Source organism: Haliaeetus leucocephalus, unplaced genomic scaffold (genome assembly GCF_000737465.1).
Source record: "Haliaeetus leucocephalus isolate CR32 unplaced genomic scaffold, Haliaeetus_leucocephalus-4.0 Scaffold428, whole genome shotgun sequence".
Lineage (NCBI taxonomy): Eukaryota > Metazoa > Chordata > Aves > Accipitriformes > Accipitridae > Haliaeetus > Haliaeetus leucocephalus.
Genome location: NW_010972864.1, coordinates 316881 through 336973, shown reverse-complemented (window position 1 = coordinate 336973; position 20093 = coordinate 316881). Strand labels below are relative to the sequence as shown.

Sequence of the window (20093 nt, the reverse complement as noted above, 5' to 3'; positions counted from 1 at the left end):
TTTTTAAAAAAAATCTTCTAGAAGGGATGATGCATATTTAATTTTAGTATGTTTGTTTGTAGTTAGTAAATAGAAGTGGGAAAGCAAAGGTAAACTGTTTTAGTTTAGCATCTCAGAGGGTGAGATGGAAGGAAAAACAAACTCAAACTTCCCATGGTCTTCATAAATGAACCAGCAGGAAGACAAAAGATCTTAATGGAGCCTTGTCTGAAACACAGTATCTGCATAACATCTCTGTATCAGCTTTTTTTTTTTATTCCCCAACCCTACATGAATGATTAATTTGATATAAATCGAATAGAGCTGCAGTTAAACAGAGGTTACCAGATAGTAGTAGTAATAATCTGTCTGTCATCATTTAAAACTAGATTCCACAAGCACATGGATTAATTTTGCAGCCTGGAATAGTAAAAGTTAGAGATAGTAGTATTTGTGGGATTGGAGCTTAATTAAATCTTAGCAGACTTCAGCTTTCATCTCTCCTTATCCTTGCAAATTCTGCAATAACTTCAGTCCTTATAAAATTCCTCTTCAGGAATTGAATTGTGAATAGATGTACGGTTAATACTCAGACATAACATATTCAATACATGCTTGAACACATGCAGAAATGCATAGTAAAAGTCAGTAAACTGGTAAACATCATTGTAAAATTGTACAATTTGAGATAATACTAAGAATTTAATAAACAGTGTGCTTTGATTCCATTTATTCAGAGGCCTGCATAAGAGGACTGTTGCATCTTTCTTAAACAAAACTGATCACAGCTTCCAAAAGCATATTTTGCATCAAAATTATTTGCAAATCTCATTATACTGATCTTCATTATACCAATTGCTGATCTTCAGACTAAATTTTTTGTAGCGCCACGCTCAAAAAATAAGTTGTTCTCTTTTCCTGGCATTTAGCCCAACACAACAAGATTGCAGAAAAAGGTTGTCATTACCTTTTTTAAGTACATAATATGTAAATAGGCTACTGCTTATAAGAAATGTTCGCCTCAGTATCTACTGTAGTTCATCTTTCTTGAACAGAGATCATTAAACTACATGCTATTTCAGCTGAGATAAGAGAAACTTGATACACGGAAGCATCAAACCTATCTTGTTCTGTGGCTGCATTAAATGGACGCTCAGTAGCCAGCCTGTAGTTAAACGTACTTGGGTCTTACCTTCTTTCAAATTACTGAACTCGGAGATAGTAGCAGTATTCTTGTCACAAGACCTGAAAGCCATGGCACATGCTCTTTCTAATAAATTCATCTCAGCTGTGCAAGTCTTATATTTTAAAGTTGCCTAGTTTGGATATTGCAGGTGTCATCCACTTAATGATGCCTCCCAGCTGTAGGTTGTCAGCAGCTTTTTACCATACACATTCTTTTATAAGTTAAAGGTTCTTGAGTGTATTTACAGTCCTCTGAAGTACAAGAAAAAACAGTTTAGTTTGCAAATTCACTTGACAGTTCTGCTTACACTTAGCAAGTTAAGTTCCTTTTGCTGGAAACCACTTTGTGACATGTCAGATGTGGAATCTGCAGGGCATTTTAGCAAGTGTAGCCAGGGAGGATGTGAAACAAAATGATGGCCTCAGGGCTTGACTAGTGGGAATTAGCAGTCTTGGTGAAGGTAACCAGGACAGGAATACCCAGCCAAGAGAAGAATTTAGAATGGGAATCATTTACTTCCCTTCATAAATTAAAGAGGAGTTAGTTTCATCAGAAGGAAAATTTTAAAAACCCTTTAAAGTATTACCTTTATGAAACATGACAAATGGTCTATTCTCATGTAGGTGTATGGACAGTGTGCTTAAACAGACCAGTATCTATAGCTGTGGAAGAGCTACTGCTTTTCAGTATAGGAGTTAACTACTACTTCACTGTTCCCCTTTATCAACACAATTTACTATCAATGGCAGTTGTTGAAATAAAGCTTGTACCTTGAAGTCCAAGAAGCTTTATGCTGCTCAAAAGATCAGAAGGCTGTAAAAAGCAGACTTTACACAGCAGACTTTAATGTGAATAAAAGTGAAAATACACATATTTTATATTAATAGATATGAGACTCTTATGATTTCAAGCAAAAAATATGAATATTCAAAAAATTTGAATATATAGACTTAAACAGGAGTTACTCAAGGAATTTTGATTTGCAGAATATGGACACTGTCCACTGCTGCAAAGATGACTAGTATGACTGCAGGCTGTATTCAGAGCAGTATTTTAGACAAAACACAGGACATTGTTAGATCCTTTTGGGAAGCTATGAAAGGAGCCCATAGGCCTACTGAGTGAAGGGGGTGTTCTTGGACTTACTTCCTGATAATAAGCTGTCCCAGCAGCTCCCTGTCCCTTGCACTCCCCAGCTGATGACTTAAAGAGCTGTACAGGTGGCATTGGAAGTCAGTCCTTAGCAGCTCTGCATATCCATAGCATTTCTGAGTCCTTGCCATTTGCCCTGCTGACTGCTACACTCATTCTGCCTCACAATTTGGCCTTGAAGAGTTTCCTCTCTTCTGTCATTCCCCCTCCAAATGCATCCTTTTATAATTTCCCCACTTTCCAAGGGCAATTTAATCAACTTGGAGATAGCAAAGAAATTTCTTACCACTTTGCTCAAATACCAACTCCCTCTATGTTCTACTTTCTTAGTCAAGCTTTTGTAACCCACATTATTTCTGACATGTTGTGATACATTGCAAAATTGGCCTTACTACAATACCAGAAAGAATATTAGTTATCTATCTGGTCATGTTAGATGAGGTGTCAGAAAAGAAGGAACTGTTTCTGAATTTTGAGGCAAACACCTACCTGATCAGCCATCAAAATCAATAGTCTGTTAATTAGTCTGACTTCGTGAGTTTGCCACCATAGTGACTGGCATCTGTGAAGTGTCTGAATGTGGAATACAGCCCAGGTTTCAAGTACTTTTATCAATACCACAAACTGTTCACTTTCACCTGCTTGAAGTTTAATCCACACTTCTAACTTCCCTTTGTAGCCCACAGGTAGGTGGGCTTGTAGGGTAACAAGACAAATGCATGCTGTAACCAGTGTGTGGCAACATCTTTTTTAAGAAAAAAAAAAAAAAAAAAAAAAACTATCACCGTAGTCAATTGCTACTGGAGTATTTTGTATAACTAACCTGCTTTCAAGGCTTTCAGATACTAGGATATAATTAAATATTATCAAGTGCTGGACTAATTCAGAGAGACCCCCAAGTCCATACTAGAGAAAGGCAGTGCCCAATATCAAGACATCGAAAGCCCTTTGGTGCAGACCTACAGCATGCATGACATGAAACAAAGAAAATTACAGCAGTGCATGCAAGCTTACGCTCAGAAATCACAAGCATGAGAGCCGAAGAAAATAATCAGACTAGCTTGGAGGGTGGGGAGAGAAAGATTTTCTCATTGTTGCTGCATTTTGCAGAGCCTTACTCCAGAATTTTTTGGCCATCAGCAGCACAGACAAGTTTTCATTCACACTTCCCAGCCTGCAGCTGTCAATTTGGAGATAACTCAAGGCGTTAGCTTGTAGAAGCTGTTTAAATATCACTCTGCTGTGGCAGTGTAAGGGAAAAAATAAAAAGTTAAGACCTGAAGTCTCCCAAATTAACGTATTGCAAGAGCTGCTGGCAACTCATATAAAAACATTTGTACAGTGTCCCTGCTGTGTGTCTCAATAAAACCAAATTATTTTAATTACTCCATTTAAATGAGAGATCACATGAGAATTTGGATGAAGTGAAATTCAAGGATGTTGCCAATATTAAAAATAATCAGCTTATGCTTGTAATGTTAAGACCACTACACCTGACACAATGAACCGAGGTATACTGAAAAAAAAATTACTGTCTGCCAAAGGGCATAGTTGTACTGGAATTAGTTTGGAAATTCCTGCCCCTTAACTGGATGTTGAACTGCATAAGTGAAAGTGAAGCAAAAATGCCAAGTGAAAATGGCTCTTCCATTCCAGGATAAGGACAGGGGCTTAACCTACGCAAAGGTGGCTGAGTTTGTAGTGAAACCATTATGTAATGCTCTCACAAACTGATTGGGCAGCTCTGCCAGATAATTGCCTCACAGACTGCCTCAAAATCTTTTTAGGATTTAGGCTCCTTTAGGACCCAACTCACCCCCATCTGGTCACCCAGCTGTGTCCCCAGGCAAGGACTTGCAGTACACTGGGGTCTGGACTGTCTTAGCCCCACTCCAGCATGCTCAGGACTGCATAGCTTTGGCATATGGTTGCCTATGTGAATGAGCAGCTATTCCCATTTTGAGACAGCTAAAGTGAATATAGCAGTGATTCTGCTGCAGGAAATCATTCCTTCTTCTGGAGACCAGGCCAGCCAAATGAGAGATGGCCTTGTAGACAAGATATGTTTGGATAAGAGTCAGGGTTCAATTTTTAGCTGTGCTACAGATTTCCTGTCTGGAGCTTGGCTGAGCTGTTCAGTCAGTTCAGGCCTCAGATTAATTTCCCATATTTGTAGTACGGATATGTCGTGGATTAACCCCAGCCAGCAACTAAGCACAGTGGGATGTGGGATGGGGGAGAAAATCGGGAAAAAGAAGTAAAACTCGTGGGTTGAGATAAGAACGGTTTAATAGAACAGAAAAGAAGAAACTAATAATGCTAACACTAATAAAATGACAACAGTAGTAATAAAGGATTGGAATGTACAAATGATGCGCAGTGCAATTGCTCACCACCTGCCGACCGACACCCAGCTAGTCCCTGAGCGGCGATTCCCCGCCCCCACTTCCCAGTTCTTATACTAGATGTGACGTCCCATGGTATGGAATACCCCGTTGGCCACTTTGGGTCAGCTGCCCTGGCTGTGTCCTGTGCCAACTTCTTGTGCCCCTCCAGCTTTCTCGCTGGCTGGGCATGAGAAGCTGAAAAAGCCTTGACTTTAGTCTAAACACTACTGAGCAACAACTGAAAACATCAGTGTTATCAACATTCTTTGCATACTGAACTCAAAACATAGCACTGTACCAGCTACCAGGAAGACAGTTAACTCTATCCCAGTTGAAACCAGGACAGGATAATAGTACTCCCCTTATTGACAGGGGAATTCTGTGGATAAATACATTAAATGCTTATGTGGTTCTCAGATGTTACGGTGAAAAGAAGAAAAAGGTTACACAAACCACCAAATAAAGCCAGTATTCATGACTTGCCTTTACTTTGTAAAGCAAGTAATGGGTAATTCAAACCCATCCTAATACATGTTCATTACAAAATACTCCCCTTCCCAAATTAAGGGTCCTGTCTACTGGTAGACAACAGCTGAGAGTGAGAAGCACAGTGAAATATGTTGATAGCAGGGCTTGGCACGAGAAACTGGCAGCAGAGAAACTATGCTAATACAGTCACTGTTGTCTCCAGTTGCTGCAGACAACCGAGAATTTGTTAATTCACGTTGTTTGGCTCCGTAGATTTGGTGTCAAGACTTGGCAAAGAGATGGGTGCAATAAAAACCAATTTCCTTTAAGTTGAAGATTGGTATTGTAAAAGGTACCAGCCTCTCTATTGACACCTCGCAATTTATGACATATCTGAGAATTAGTTCTGGTCTTTGGACACATTAAAAATATTTCATGTGAGAAGCATTTAAATATAGCTGATGGCAGTGACTTACTACTAATGCTAGCAATGAGTTTCCTTGGGGGAAAGGAAAGGTTTCAACCTTATAAAATAGCTGCATGTATACCAGTCAAATTCTTCCTAAGGCCAGACAGGGCACTGAGTACACTGACACGCCTCACCCTGACCAGTCTCACCTGGGGCCCACACCCTCTGCCCATGGGCCTTAGTTTCTGCCTGGGCTGCATTGCAGGTGTACCTGCTTCCAGCTGTGGTACAGCTGTGGATGTGTCTGGCCAGGGACCAACCCCCAACCTGGCCTCATGACCACAGTCCTGCTCTGCCATGGCCCTGCCCAGGCACACCCTGGGCTGTGTCTGACCTTGGTTGCACTCACTAGGCCTGATCCTGAACCCCACTGACATACTTCTGGCCTGGCCTGGCCTGAGCCCATCCCTGTCCTTGTCCCCAGGGAGGTGCCCAGTGCTTGGGGCTGGGGCTACCCCCCTGTGCCCCGCCAACCCTGCTCCTGACTGGAGGTGGGATGGGCCTGGCTAGGAGGTCTCCGTCCTGCTGCCCCCATGGGGATCTCCCACAGCTCCCGGTCCCCTGGTTGCAGCTGGCCCCTGTGGCACCCTGCCCGTTATCTCTGGCTGTCTCAAGCCCTCACCTAGCACCACAGAGCTAGGGCTGCACAAGGCCTTACCCTACAAACCTGGCCTGGCTCTGGGCTCTGACCCTCCCACAGCACCAGTCCCTGCCTAAACCCAAGCTTCTGAGTGAACCCCTCACAGGGGGGCTTCAGGGGCCACCTGAGAATCCCCCCTTCGCCCCCTGCCCCGTAAGCTTGCCAAGCCTCTGGGGCTATTCAGGGTCTGCCTGAGCCCCCCACCTGGCTCTAATCCCCCCCTGCCATGTCCCTTTCCCATTTCCCTGTCCCTGCCATGGCTCTGTGTCCCCTAAAATGCCCCCTACACCCCACAGCAATTAAATCACTTTTCAGCAAGTCCCATCTGAGCCCAAATCTCTGTCGGTGGGAGGACACATCCCTCTCGGAGGGAGTTGCCATCAGGGCACTGTGGGCAGGAGTGGCCTTGCTGGCCCTGTCCAGCCTCATCGGAGGCCTTCCCCCACCACGCCTGCCCTCGGGACCCATCTTGGCTGTCCTGGTTTCAGCTGGGATAGAGTTAGCTGTCTTCCTAGTAGCTGGTACAGTGCTATGTTTTGAGTTCAGTATGTGAAGAATGTTGATAACACTGATGTTTTCAGTTGTTGCTCAGTAGTGTTTAGACTATAGTCAAGGATTTTTCAGCTTCTCATGCCCAGCCAGGGCACCTGACCCAGGCTGGCCAGCGGTGTATTCCATACCATGTGAAGTCCCATCTAGTTTAGGAACTGGGGAGTGGGGGGCAGGTTTTTTCGCCGCTCGGGGACTGGCTGGGTGTCAGTCGGCGGGTGGTGAGCAATTGCACTGCGCATCATTTGTACATTCCAATCCTTTTATTACTACTGTTGTAATTTTATTAGTGTTATCATTATCATTATTAGTTTCTTCTTTTCTGTTCTATTAAACCGTTCTTATCTCAACCCAGGAGTTTTACTTCTTTTCCTGATTTTCTCCCCCATCTCACTGGATGGGGGGGAAGTGAGTGAGCGGCTGCGTGGTGCTTAGTTGCTGGCTGGGGTTAAACCACAACATTGGCTCAGGCCATGGCCCCCAGTCCCTGCCTGAGCTACCCCCAGGTGTGACTGTCTCCTGTCGCATTGCAGCTGTGCCAAGCCATGGACCTTACTGATCCAGACCCTGAACCACAGGCTGATGGCGCAGATCAATCTAGGTCCAACTTCATCACCGTGGACAGGCTGGCAGTCACTGGGCTGCATCTGACCCTGGTCCCTGTCACCAGGCCAGACCCTGCCCTCAGAGCTGTCTCCTCACCATGACCTGGTCTGGCAACCTTCTCAGCTGACGGCCCCAGACCTGCCCTGCCAGCCCTGCTGTCAGCTCCTGGCTCCCCAGCCCTCCCTGCACCCCTGACAGTGCCCCTGGTGCCACCAAGAGGATGAACTACAACTTGCTAACAGCATGATTTTCTGGATTTTGATCTTTACAGTTGAGTTAGTGCAGCAGAAATAGAGTTGATACAAGAAGAGGAGCCAGGAACCTCTCCACTCTAAAAACCACACCTTCATATAGCCACTGCAAGGTCATGGCTACGCCATGTGCTGCTGTGCCAAGCAAAAGACTTGCTTAAGCACCAAACCCACAGAGCAAATAGGAGCTGTCATAACTATCTTTGGGCTACAGGGGATATCAGCTTCAGCAGCCCTGCAGCTCACTGCAGACCACATTGTCCGGCCTACTCTGTTCTGCACAGATGTTATGCAAGCTGTCTCATGGAGCTGCAGTGTGCTCCAAAGAGCAGCATGGACTTACTCTTGGTACCTTGCTTTTCTACCTTTCAGATGGGCAATCACAACCATGGATGCATTCTTTCATACTTCTCGCTGATGTGAGAATATGAAATTTTAGCAGTTACTCTCATAATAATAATAATAAAAAAAAATCAGGTATTTCCAGGTTGTTCACAGAAATCACGTGTGGGAAGAATGAACCAGAGAGGTAAGGGAGGCAACCTTGGTAGGGAACAGCTGAAATAGATACCAAGTAATTTTCAGCTGTAGCATTTAACTTTAGTGAGAAATGCAGAGGAGTTTTGGCACCAGCTCCAAAGGTTATGTAGTAGTTGCATTAAACAAGTAGTAATTAGGAAAAAGCCCAAAGCACTTATACATATACTCACATGTCCTCTGGTTGCCACACCAATTTCTAGCAGTGCTAGGGCCTGCAAGGACATAACAAACATTCAAGACTTGCTTCTGGTTTTTAATTCCCAATGGAGTTACTCAGTAGCGTAAAGGATGAAATAACAGATGATTCAGCATATTGTGTTCTACTCATTTTATAGAAAATGTAACATGTTATAAATTTTTTTATTGATTTTTTTTCAGCTTTCTCTGCTCCACAAGCCATGTAAAGGATTGTATAGCAGAGTGTGTGGATCAGTAAAGAAATGCACATACTGTACATCTGGGGTTTTAACAGTGCTGCTAAGTATAGCGTGTTGGGAGCACAAATTCTGAATGAAACTTCCAATTCCACTGGAAACCACACATTTTAAAAAAAAAAAAGGTCATTTCATACTAAATGTTGGCTGCCTTCCTCATGCAGGCATTACAGTCCTTTAACATTTTTTTTTTTAGAAACAAACTATTTCTTTAAACTTAAGGGAATACATGTGTAGAATGCGTGTCAAGGTCCTGTAACAAATACATTTAATGGTACTCTGAATAACTAGTTCAACATGAACTCTGAATATGTGAAGTATCAACAGTACACTACAGTGCTGACTGGAGTCACTGTATTATTATTGAAATAAAAAAAATTAACTCTCCAGCCTTTGAAATGGCTGCATGTCCTGTCTGGAAAGGCATATCCTCATCTGGAAAAGTTGGCTCCTTAATCCACAAGGGTTTAAACTCAGATGGTTTAGTGACCCACTCTATTGCTTCCTTTATTTCCCATTGTTTGTTTGCATCCAGCATCTGGGGATAAGGAAAATAAGAATCAAATACACTGAAGGATTCTATTGACATTTTTTTCCTGTCAAACTCTCATAAAGAGCTGCAAAATCAATATGAAGTGGTAGAAATTCAGGAAATAGGAAGGAAATGAAAAGCTGGAATTGCCATTCTGTTCCTATCGTACTTTTGGCCACACTTACACTGAGTTGCAATGACTACAGCAATATCCAGACTAGGTTTGAACCAAGGAGGTCAGGAGCTGTAGGAAGCAGAGCAGAGTCTTCTGTGGGAATGAGTGTATCTTGGCAGCATGTACTTAAGTAAAACACCCTAAAACATGGGCATGGCTGCCTGAAGTTTTCAACAGAAAAGATTCTTGACAAAAAAAATGCAGTAGTTTAAATGAGTTGCTCAAGCAGCACCTCTCTCCCACACAAGGGAGAATTTTTCTCCCTACAAAAAGTGAAACATCTGAAAATGACACTACAGTTCCTCTGCAAGCTCTTCAGGTCCTTGCCATCCTGTATTCACGAAGTTCCTGGTTTGGCATTTCATGATATATGGCATCCCATGAAAGCTCCATGCTACACTGCAGCACCCAGCAGCTTTGGAGTGTCAGGGAACACATGGGGCAAAAAATCCAGCCCATAGCAGTCAACAGAGTAACATTTCCAAAGCAAAATGTGTGACTTCTATCTAATTACTCCTTTTCATTCAAATACTTCAGTTTGAAAAAATTTTCCAGTTTATTTTCAGCCAAGCATAAGTGAAAAAATATTAACAGGCTTTCCTCTGGAAGCCTCCCTGGATGTAAAAGGCACTTAAAATCTTCTAGAAGACAATCCTGGAAGTGGGGTTCCCCACAGTCTTGAATGGAAATTCTGGCACAGAAATACAGGATAAAATTCTTAGTACTACATCTAATTTGGTCATGTCCAGTACTGCTCTTTGTTGATATATATAAACATTTGTTGCCATTGTTATTCAGGATTTGAAGAAGGAAGAAAAAATATTTGTCAAGAAACATATATAATGAGAGATATTTCATCAAATGGTTTTAAATGGAAAATAACATAGTATAGTAGCAAAAAGTGATATTCACCATTATTTTGTCTGGACCAATCATTTCTCCTACAAATCTGCATCTGCAAATATCATCCTGCAGATCTGCACTCACCTTTACTCTGAACCTAGATGCATATTTGGAACAAGATATAGATCACTTAATGATTAATGCAGCAGTAAACTGGAATCCATAAACTAGAATTTATAATTTCAGCATCACTGTCTCACAGAAAGAACTTTCTTATTACTTCTCTTCCCTTGTGAGCAAGCTTCATCCTACTGTGAAAATAAAAAAGCAATGCTTTTTTCAGAAATCAATGGAAACACGTTTATCTTCATTTGTGATCAGCCCTCAGCTTTGCCATGCCTTTACTGTTTTCTGCAATGCAGCTTCATGCAGTAGTAGAAGGGGGAAGTGCCTCTCAGACATCTTCTCAGATACAGAAGCAAAGTCACTGTCCATATCATAGACCTGGAAGAGTTAAGACTAGGTCTAGTCCATCTGTTCAAAGCATAAAACACAGAAGAATAATACTCAATACAAACATTTACTATACATTGTCCAGCCTTCTCTCAAGGCCTATGTGCGTAACTGCAAGCAAAGTTACATTGATTATACATCTCCAAGTAACTCTATCACACTGCATCTAGAATAATATTAATTTACACATTTTCAGAGTAAGAATAAGCTTTTTATGTCTTCCTGAGAGGTAGCAGAAAAACATCAGAAAATGAGATCAGATATATGAATAACATCCAGCTGAACCAAACTCCTCAACCCAGCTGTGACATATGATAATTTTTTCTAACCCAGGTATGAACATCCCATGACTCAGCAACACTATTTCTAGATATACCAAGGTGTGTATTTCCCAGAAGATAAATCCCAGCTATATTAACTAAATCTGACGCCAATAAACTGTCCAAAGGTTTCACAGTATTTCACAGAGAGCCAAGCACGTGCAACTCTCTCTGGCAATGAGGATGTTGTTTTATGAAGGAAGCTAAGGACCTTCTGCTGCTGACAGTTTCAGAGTATCCCTCAAAGCCAAGGCAACCAGAAGTTCTAGAAGAAACCAGCAATTATGAACTTTTGCCGTTCATGTTGTCTGTGAAGGAGACATCCCCATTTCTCATCTATGAAGTTACTGCAGGTTAAGGGCATCTGTGCTTCTGAACATAGCTATCCAAGCACAGATTTTATGTGTTTTCATTAACACTCCTAATGATCACACTTTTGGTTAATTCATATCACTCTGCGGAGTATCCCTATGTGCATAAGCTCCTTACTTAAACCAACACTGCTGCACCCATGCAAACTCGCTGTTATACATAATATACCAATATAAAGAGACTTCTACTTCTAGCTTAATACCTTGTTCTCAATACTCATATTCCTTGGGTATATCCTTGATCATAGACAGGACTGTAACATTCTGCCTTACTGGGAAAATTACTTAATGGCATTTGGCCTGCTTTTTACCTCCCAAAATGGATCTGCAATGTTACATTTTTATTCAGTCCAGCAAAACTTCTAGAGTTATATAGGAGCGAGCAACGAGAATTGATCATCATCTGTTAGCATTTCCCCACTTCACATACTTAAAATCTTACTATTGTAAAATCAAACATTCAAACCTGTTTTAACTGCTGGTCTGAGTAGCCCAGCCAGGCACAGGATGTTGTATAAGCCAGATATCCATGCTTCAACATTTGCTCTTCTGAAGTGGATGAGGATGGTTTCAAGTCAGGCTGTGTTTTAGTCAACAGAGGATTATTTTGTTAAATAGTACATCAAAGAATGTTCTTTGGGGAAACTGAAGGATTGGAGGTGTTTTGACTTTTTTTTTCTTGAAAGCCACAATTTTAATCAAATAGATGAATTTTGCTGAATAAGTCCTTCCCTCTTCTCCCTAGATATTTCATTGCAAGAGAACTCCTAACCAGATTGTCCTCCTTTTGGCTGGGATAGAGTTAATTTTCTTTTTAGTAGCTAGTATAGTGATATGTTTTAGATTAAGTATTGGAATAATGTTGATAACACACTGATGGTTTTGGTTGTTGCTGAGTAGTGTTTAGACTAAGTCAAGGATTTTTCAGCTTCTCATGCCCAGCCAGCAAGAAGGCTGGAGGGGCACAAGAAGTTGGGAGGGGACACAGCCAGGACAGCTGACCCAAACTGGCCTAAAGGGTATTCCATACCATGTGACGTCATGTCCAGTATATAAACTGGGGAGAGTTGGCCTGGGGGGGATCACTGCTCAGGAACTAACTGGGCATCTGTCAGCAAGTGGTGAGCAATTGCATTGTGCATCACTTGTTTTGTGTATTCTTTTATTATTATTACTGTAATTTATTATTATTAATAATTATTATCATTATTTTCTTCCTTTCTGTCCTATTAAACTGTCTTTATATTGACTGACAAGTTTTACTTTTTTTTAATTTTGTCCCCCATCCCGCCTGGTGGGGGGGAGTAAGCAAGCGGCTGCGTGGTGTTTAGTTGCCAGCTGGGGTTAAACCATGGCACAGATAAATCCTTGGAGGAAGCAGAGAACAGCACAATATCCTTGCTAACCCAACACAAGATGTTATACGGCAAAGTCACCAATGTAGCACAAACTGAATGTCTGACTTTGCATTCCTGGAACACATGAGAAGGTGCAAGCAAACAACAGGCTTCATCTCACACAGTCCCCTTCCCATTCTCCTAGAGATGCAGAGTAATGGTTTTCATCAGGTATAGAACTGTTTAAGCTCACCCCTTTCCTTTTTCCCCAAGCAGGCCACTTTAGAGTATTTCTGAAGTGGAACAAGCATAAATATCAAATTACACTGAACAACAACTTCTCCTCACCCTCCAGATTTCATCATTACGGTTGTCCCTCCAACCTCTCTTAGTCTCACAGGCTGGTGATATATTCCTGAGTGAGCCACTCCCATCAAAACTGATGAGAAAACTCAAAGATTAGGAAGATGGAGGGTACCAAAGTCCAGCTTTGAAGGAAAGATTACTTACCATAAGCTTCTTATCTGTTAGAAGATCAGTAATATATCTGAAATCCATGCAGAATAGCAATTGTTTGGCATCCTGATTCAAGGTTGACATATAAAATAAAAAATCATAGCACAATAAAATAGTATGATGAAAAAAAGATTAAGTAGTGCTAGTCACTTGAGGAATGGCTGTCAATCTTTTCCTTATTTCTCTGAAGCAAGCAGGGAATTGACACAGTAGATACTGTAAGCCTTCCCTCCCAACCACCTCATCAGCCTGTGTTGCACTGCCAAACATGTGTAAGCCTAATTTCATGGCTATGAGTAGTTGATAATAAGCCCTTTTCAGCTTCCTTTTAAACTCTATCCAAGCAGGATAAAAAAAAACTAAACAGGAAAGCCAAGTCACAGTTTTCAGCTGTCAAATTAAGACAGAGAAGCACCCCTGTTGTCACACCTCCTGGAAAGGAAAAGCCAGGTTATTTTAGAACAGGCTCTTTTAGATCTTAATACTGAACAGAATTCCCCCCAAATGACTGACCACTTCAGCAAACAGATCAACACGCAAGGCCCGAGCATTTGCTAGCAGACAATGACAGCATACACAGTTCAATTACTGAGTTTTAAGTAAAGAGTTATTTTTGGAAAAAGCCCCCAGCAATTAAAAAAATTAAAACAACCCCCCAGTTATCCAGACTTAAAGAAAAGCAGCTCCTTGGCCAAATCATAAACAAAGACCTACAGATTAAAGCGCAATCTTTAAGTACACAGCTTCCTGTTAGCACTAAACATCAGTTCCCACTGCCCAGCTATGACGTCATAGCTGGACAAGACAACCTGTCCAGTTTCCCCACAAGAGGGGCTAGTTTACATCTCTGTATGAGGGTAGACACATGAAGAAGGTAATGTTGGGAGGGAAGAACATCTCTGAGCAGAAAGTAACACCTGCCACCAGGGAAAGAGCTTCTGTTTGAAATTAGCTGTAAGTCCATTTTAGTTTGGACACCAACTAAAACATGTACTCTTCTAATACAGTTAAAAATAATAGGATCCAGTTGCCTTTAGACTGGAAATATAACAAGATTTCCTTACCATGTCAACTAGTAATTTCCACATAAACTAGAAAACAAAACAAATTAAATAACTGGAACCTCATGGCTGCTGTAAAAGAGATAACATACAGATGCTTTTTTCTTTATAAGGAAGTGTCATGAAGTGCAAGTGTGTTTACATTTGGCACACAACATTGATTACTGACACCAAAGCAATGTGGTTCTCAACCCCAAGCAAGAACATTAGACACTTTCCCCTGAAAATCATTAAGGATTGAGCATCCTTCTTAACCTGGTTTCATTATGGAAGCAATATTGGTGGGGTGATTATTAAAAAAGAAAAAAAAAAGCACCTCATGCCAGCAATCTGAAATGGTGACCTTCCCTCCGGCCCCCTCCCTTGCTGGAAATCATCATCATACCCTTTCAACATATAAGAAGTCTCTTTGTGAATTTTTTGATGAGCCTCTTTTTTTGGGCTGTGTTATGCTCTTGGGCTTTGGCAAGCTGAAGTTTGCTGATTGCTTTCACAAGCAATGATACATGAAGGCTCAATCCAGTAGAGAAGTAAAGAAAAAGAGTGTATGCTGGCAGGTCTGAGCTGGTGGGACTCAAGCCCACTCTCCCCTGCAAGCTCTACAGTCAGGGTAGTGCGGTGGCATGTCCCAAGCCACATGCTACATGAGTGTGCACAGCAGCTAACTCCAGTCAGTGCTAGCTACAGCTTTTTGCTGTTTCTGTCCTCTTAAATCAGAAGGTCTGCAAAACAGCAAGCCTGTCCAACTATGCCTGTCAGGATATGGCCACAGCAACGTTGTACCAGGCGTTACTTGTCCTCCTGCAGGGGCCTGACATGCTAGTTCTGGACTAGGACTCCACCATACCAAGGGTTTTAAGCTCACAGAGCAAAAGGCCAATTTCTGACTGTCACAAGCTAAAGGGTTACCTGGCTTACAGGTGTGGAGACATCACAACTGTGGGTTTGTAGGATTCTGTAATACTCAAGGACATGGAAGTTTTATCCTCTAAATTTCTCTACTTTATTACAGATTACCACAAATACCACAAAAATCACCACAAGCAAGTATACTACCACAAAAATCGCCATTAGCAAACATATCTACAATTAATAAAATTAATATGAACGAACATATATCAAGCTATTACAAATTACTATCAGCGATCAGTAGTACGGTATCGATCAATATTGTAGTACAACCAATAACAGCAGCAGCCAGGTAGCTATGTACTATTCCAGATTACTACAGCTTATCATTAATGAAGCAAACTTATAAACAATATAACAGCAGATATATTTAAGATAAATTACTTACATGAATATATAAAATATCTATATGAAGTGAATTAGACAGATTTCAGATCCCAGTGGGACACCAACCATCCCCAAAAGAGGGGAGGACAGACTGAGCCAGTAAGACAGCAGGCAGAGTCCCACTTCCAAAATGATCTGCATCCCAGACTCTGATTTCAGCCAGGCATCCCTGGGGACAGCCCAAGAGCTCATAGAAAGTTAGTCTGGGATTCAACTGGGAAGTTCTCAGAAAGAGAGAGGCTCCATTTTGGATAAAAATTGTGTCTTTTTTATATCACAGAGACATAAGAGGGAGTAGGACATTGAACAGCCAATAGATGCTGTTAATTTCTATTTTTCACCTGTAACAGCCAATAGATGATGCTGTCTTCTGTTCCTTCAGAGCAATTTTTTTTTTCAGACTGTCTTCCACCTTCTCAGATGAAAATTGGTGTTACAGTCCCTTGTTTTCCACTTATCAGTGGTATCTGTGGATGTCTCTGGTTTCTAGGTACCCCGGCTGCACTTCAAAGAGGCCAGCTGCACTTTTCAAGGATGTTTTTTTATAGTTCACAGTGCTAGTCCCCAGCTCACCATTCCAGGCTGGCGGCCCTTTCTTTGTCAGTATCTTTGAGCAGACAATCTCTTTTGTTCAGTAATTTCCCCTTCTAACCAGGCCACCTTTATGGTTGCTCACATCACTGCCTGAATAGGTTACTTTTAATATCCAGTAACATGCTAAGTATACAAGATTTGGCTCCCAGATCAACAGCATATTCAGTAGGGAAGTGGCTAAAAGTTTAAAATCTGAGATTAAAATCTCCAAGTAAGAAAGATTAAATCAAGAGAAGGGCATACAAAGAAACATCTGATAAGCAGAGCTAGGCAAAAATGTTTTCTTTCAGAAATGTCAGAACTCTGACAAAATTACTCTGAAATGTTTTGACCAATTCCACCACTAAGCACTGTGCAGTTGCTACAATTTTCCAGCTTGCAAAAACTGGGCATGTGCAGAGTCTCCAGGAACTTGGTGATGCCTGTACTTTATCTGATATTTTAAAGCTAAACATATGTATAAATTACTGCAAAATCAAGACCAGATGTGCAAACAGGAGCAACCAGGAGCAAGGAATCTCTCTGAATTAATGAGCATTCTTATATGGAGATCCCATGAGCATTACCTTTCCCTTTCACTTGTCCCATAGAGCATTCAGGACCACAGCTGTGGCCAAGTGCACAGCACCTTTCTCTGGTCCAATCTGTTGAGCAAACAAATGTACATCCAGCAGTGTTGTCCGCAGTGGTTTGATACTCACCGATGTCTCAGTTTCTGTTAAATGATATTTTGTTTACCACAGATTAAAAGACAGCACTGTTGATAACACAGCAAGAGGAAAAGACACTGATACAGGAAAAAAAAAGGAATCTATATTAGTTAAAAATTACAAAATAAGTAGATGCTGAAATGTGCAACTTGCATCAAATACCCACCTGGAACTCTCAGAGTGGTCACTTTCACACTGGCTTGCTTTAGCACCAGATATGTTCCCAATTTCCAAGAATAAAAATGGAAATACTTTGTGAAAATGCACAACTTATATGTTTGTTACTATCCTTTTCACAGCGGCACCTCCAATGTGTCTTACCCAGCAGAGCTGCCTCTCACTGGTGAGCTCTCTGTAGAAGTCTCCAAAGTTGCTGACAATTTCTCCCATGTCTCTATTGACCACGTGACTAAAGAAAGCCTTGACAGCGCATATGACTGCAAAGTGTAGCAAAATTTACTACCTCGTGTCATGGTTTCAGCCCAGCCGGTAACAAAGCACCACGCAGCTGCTCGCTCACTCACTCCTCCCACCCGTGGGATGGGGAGGAGAATCAAAAAGGAGAAAAACAAACAAACAAACCCCGGAACCTCGAGGGATGAGATAAGGACAATTTACTGGGACAACACACAAAAAAAGAAGTTACAACAACAACGGTAGTAATAAAAGAATATACAAAAAGAGTGATGCACAGTGCAACTGCTCACCACCCGGAACCCGACGCTCCGCCACTTCCCCCACCGAAAGCCAAGAGGGCACCCCCTAGCCCGCTCCCCATTTATATACTGAGCATGATGTCACATGGTATGGAATAGCTCCTTGGCTAGTTCAGGTCAGCTGTCCCGGCTGTGCCCCCCCCCTCCCAGGTTCCTGTAAAAAAAAAATTAACTCTATCCCAGCTGAACCCAGGACACCTCGTTACAGCCAAATGCCTGTAACAGAATGACTGTGGGCCCTTTCCTCAGCTGATACTTCGAGAAGTAACCTTTTCTGACAGTCTATGAATTTGAAGTATCAGCATCGAACCATTCACTTTGCACCCAGATCTGGGTGGCCACTGCCAATTTAGTTGCATGGCCATGTTTCATCTTATACTTGCCTGTTTCCAGACGCTGATCCCTTCCTCAAAAAAATTAATAATTATAAAGGGCTTTCAAGATGAATAGTTGCTCCTGTATCACCTCCTACTCCACAAAGGAAGAAAACAGCCACCCTAGACCAACAGCCCAGAACACTCAGAGAACACTCTTAAAGAGACAGAGGCCATCAGATCACAACTCCTTTAAGGAAAACTGTGTTTCTATAAATGAGAGAGTCTTTACATACCACCTCTTTCAAGCAACTGCTGCATCTCCCAGAGTTGTTTTAGTACTTGCAGTCACATTCAAGTTCTCATTTCATCATAAGGCGTTCTGTTTCTGGCAGGGAGGTAATGGCAGTTGTGGTCCAGCTGTTTTAAGTCCCCAAGACTCAGGGTTGAGGCTGAATTCTGTTTTTTTCCAGTCCCCCATACCACTACTTAACATCAACATATATTCCCAGCAAGGATTTTTGTTAGGGTAAACTGCACACAAATCATGTCTCACAAACTGCAGAGTGTCAGAGAAAGGACAGACAGTATGAAGCCTTGTGCCAACCATCATTTTCTTTAGCAGCATGGAATAAAGAGAGTCTTAAGAAATATAAGACCATGAGTCCAATCCTGTGAGGTCTCCCCTGTTCAGGGTATTTGCTTGAGATCTGAGAAACCAGTGTCTGAGCCTCAGTTTTGTAAGGACCTTTTTGTGTAATTTTGGCTAAGACAATTTACTTGCCTGTGTCTCAGTTCCTCTGTTGTTCCTACCTGCACCGTGGGAAGAACATCCCATCCCGCTTTTCTTGGATGAGATGAATCATGTACTACAGTGGCTGAGGTCACTTATGTATCTAGACAGGTTGTACCAAGCACATTTGACTCATGATGACAAGGGTGTTCAGCATCTTATATTATAACAGACCAGGTGATACACAGACTCCAATCTTAGACTGACTAAAGATAATGGTTTATCCTTAAAGAAGCTTAAAATAAATGAATATGTACTTGCCAGATTGCTTAGTGATTTTTTTTTTAAAAGTAGACATTTCTGTTAGAAACAATTGCAAAGGTAGATTGAAGGAGGAAAAGGCATGATATCATCAAGTCATAAGTTTTGTGGGTGTTCAGCTGATTGCTTAGAGAGTTTTGACATATTCAGCAGTGTCAGTGAAACACTAGACTTGAGTGGCAAAGAAGGAATTGCTCATGCTATGTCATGCTATGGTCTAGGGCACCAACTGGCTGTAAGGGCACTAGAAAGCCCTTCTAAAGCACTGCTGCAAACCAATTACATATGGAAGTCACATCTGGTATGAGAAGGGAGCAACGAGAACCGCAGTGGAGCTCGTGCATGTGCTCAGTGGGTACTGCTCGTAGAACAATATTGCAGCCATGTTCTGTCACAACAAACTGCTTTGCCTAACAAAAGCCTCCTGCCCACCTGGCTGTGCGTACCATGGTGTCCGAGATGTGGCAGCCCAGCGAGCTGGGAAGGCAGATGCTGCTGACACTTACTGCCATCCTTGAGGCCGAGGTCAAGCGCTTACCCACACGTGGGCTGTCTGTGTGGTGGCTAGGTGCACCCCAGGGCCACCTGGGCTAGCCCCAGGCTAAGCATGCCAGGGCCTGGCAGGAGTTCTCAGCTCAAGCTCCATGCTGTCTGCACATAATGATTGATACACTGGCTTTGTGGCAGCCAAATTGCTGTGCGAGGCCCACAGACTTTACCCAGGTTTTTCCTTTGTTTTGGAATAGCTCAGGTGTCCATTGTGGGGCATAATGGGAAATTACTGCAGACTTTTCTTTCTCTCCAAATCATCTCTGCAAGCTGAAGACCAGGAGTTGAGGTTGGTAGGCAATACTAAAAGATGGCCATCTGAAAGGAAATTCCCAGTAGACCAAATGCTAGATTCTGGATGCTGCTTGGTCATGGTCTTCAACTTGATCCTGGATGAGTCAAAATACCTCTTCTCCCTCTGGATTTGCCATCCAGAGATAATGAAACTGATCTCATTTGTGAAGCGTTTGAGAGTGAGAAACGCTATATATTAGATAATAAGGGTTGTTGGGCAAGATGGCAGATGCCTTG

General features: G+C 42.0%; 1 protein-coding gene across 1 annotated transcript; it reads right to left on the bottom strand.

Moving 5' to 3' along the window:
* Positions 1-2647: 2647 nt before the first annotated feature.
* ENOSF1 (enolase superfamily member 1) lies at positions 2648-18797 on the bottom strand. The gene is given in 15 exon segments (XM_010574404.1): positions 2648-2708; positions 3141-3223; positions 3416-3567; positions 8400-8439; positions 9053-9199; positions 10281-10368; positions 10801-10823; positions 11415-11426; positions 11882-11964; positions 13006-13045; positions 13263-13334; positions 14333-14359; positions 16786-16863; positions 17251-17366; positions 18773-18797. Coding segments are annotated over 15 exon segments (1047 nt in total).
* Between the last annotated feature and the right edge of the window lie 1296 nt (positions 18798-20093).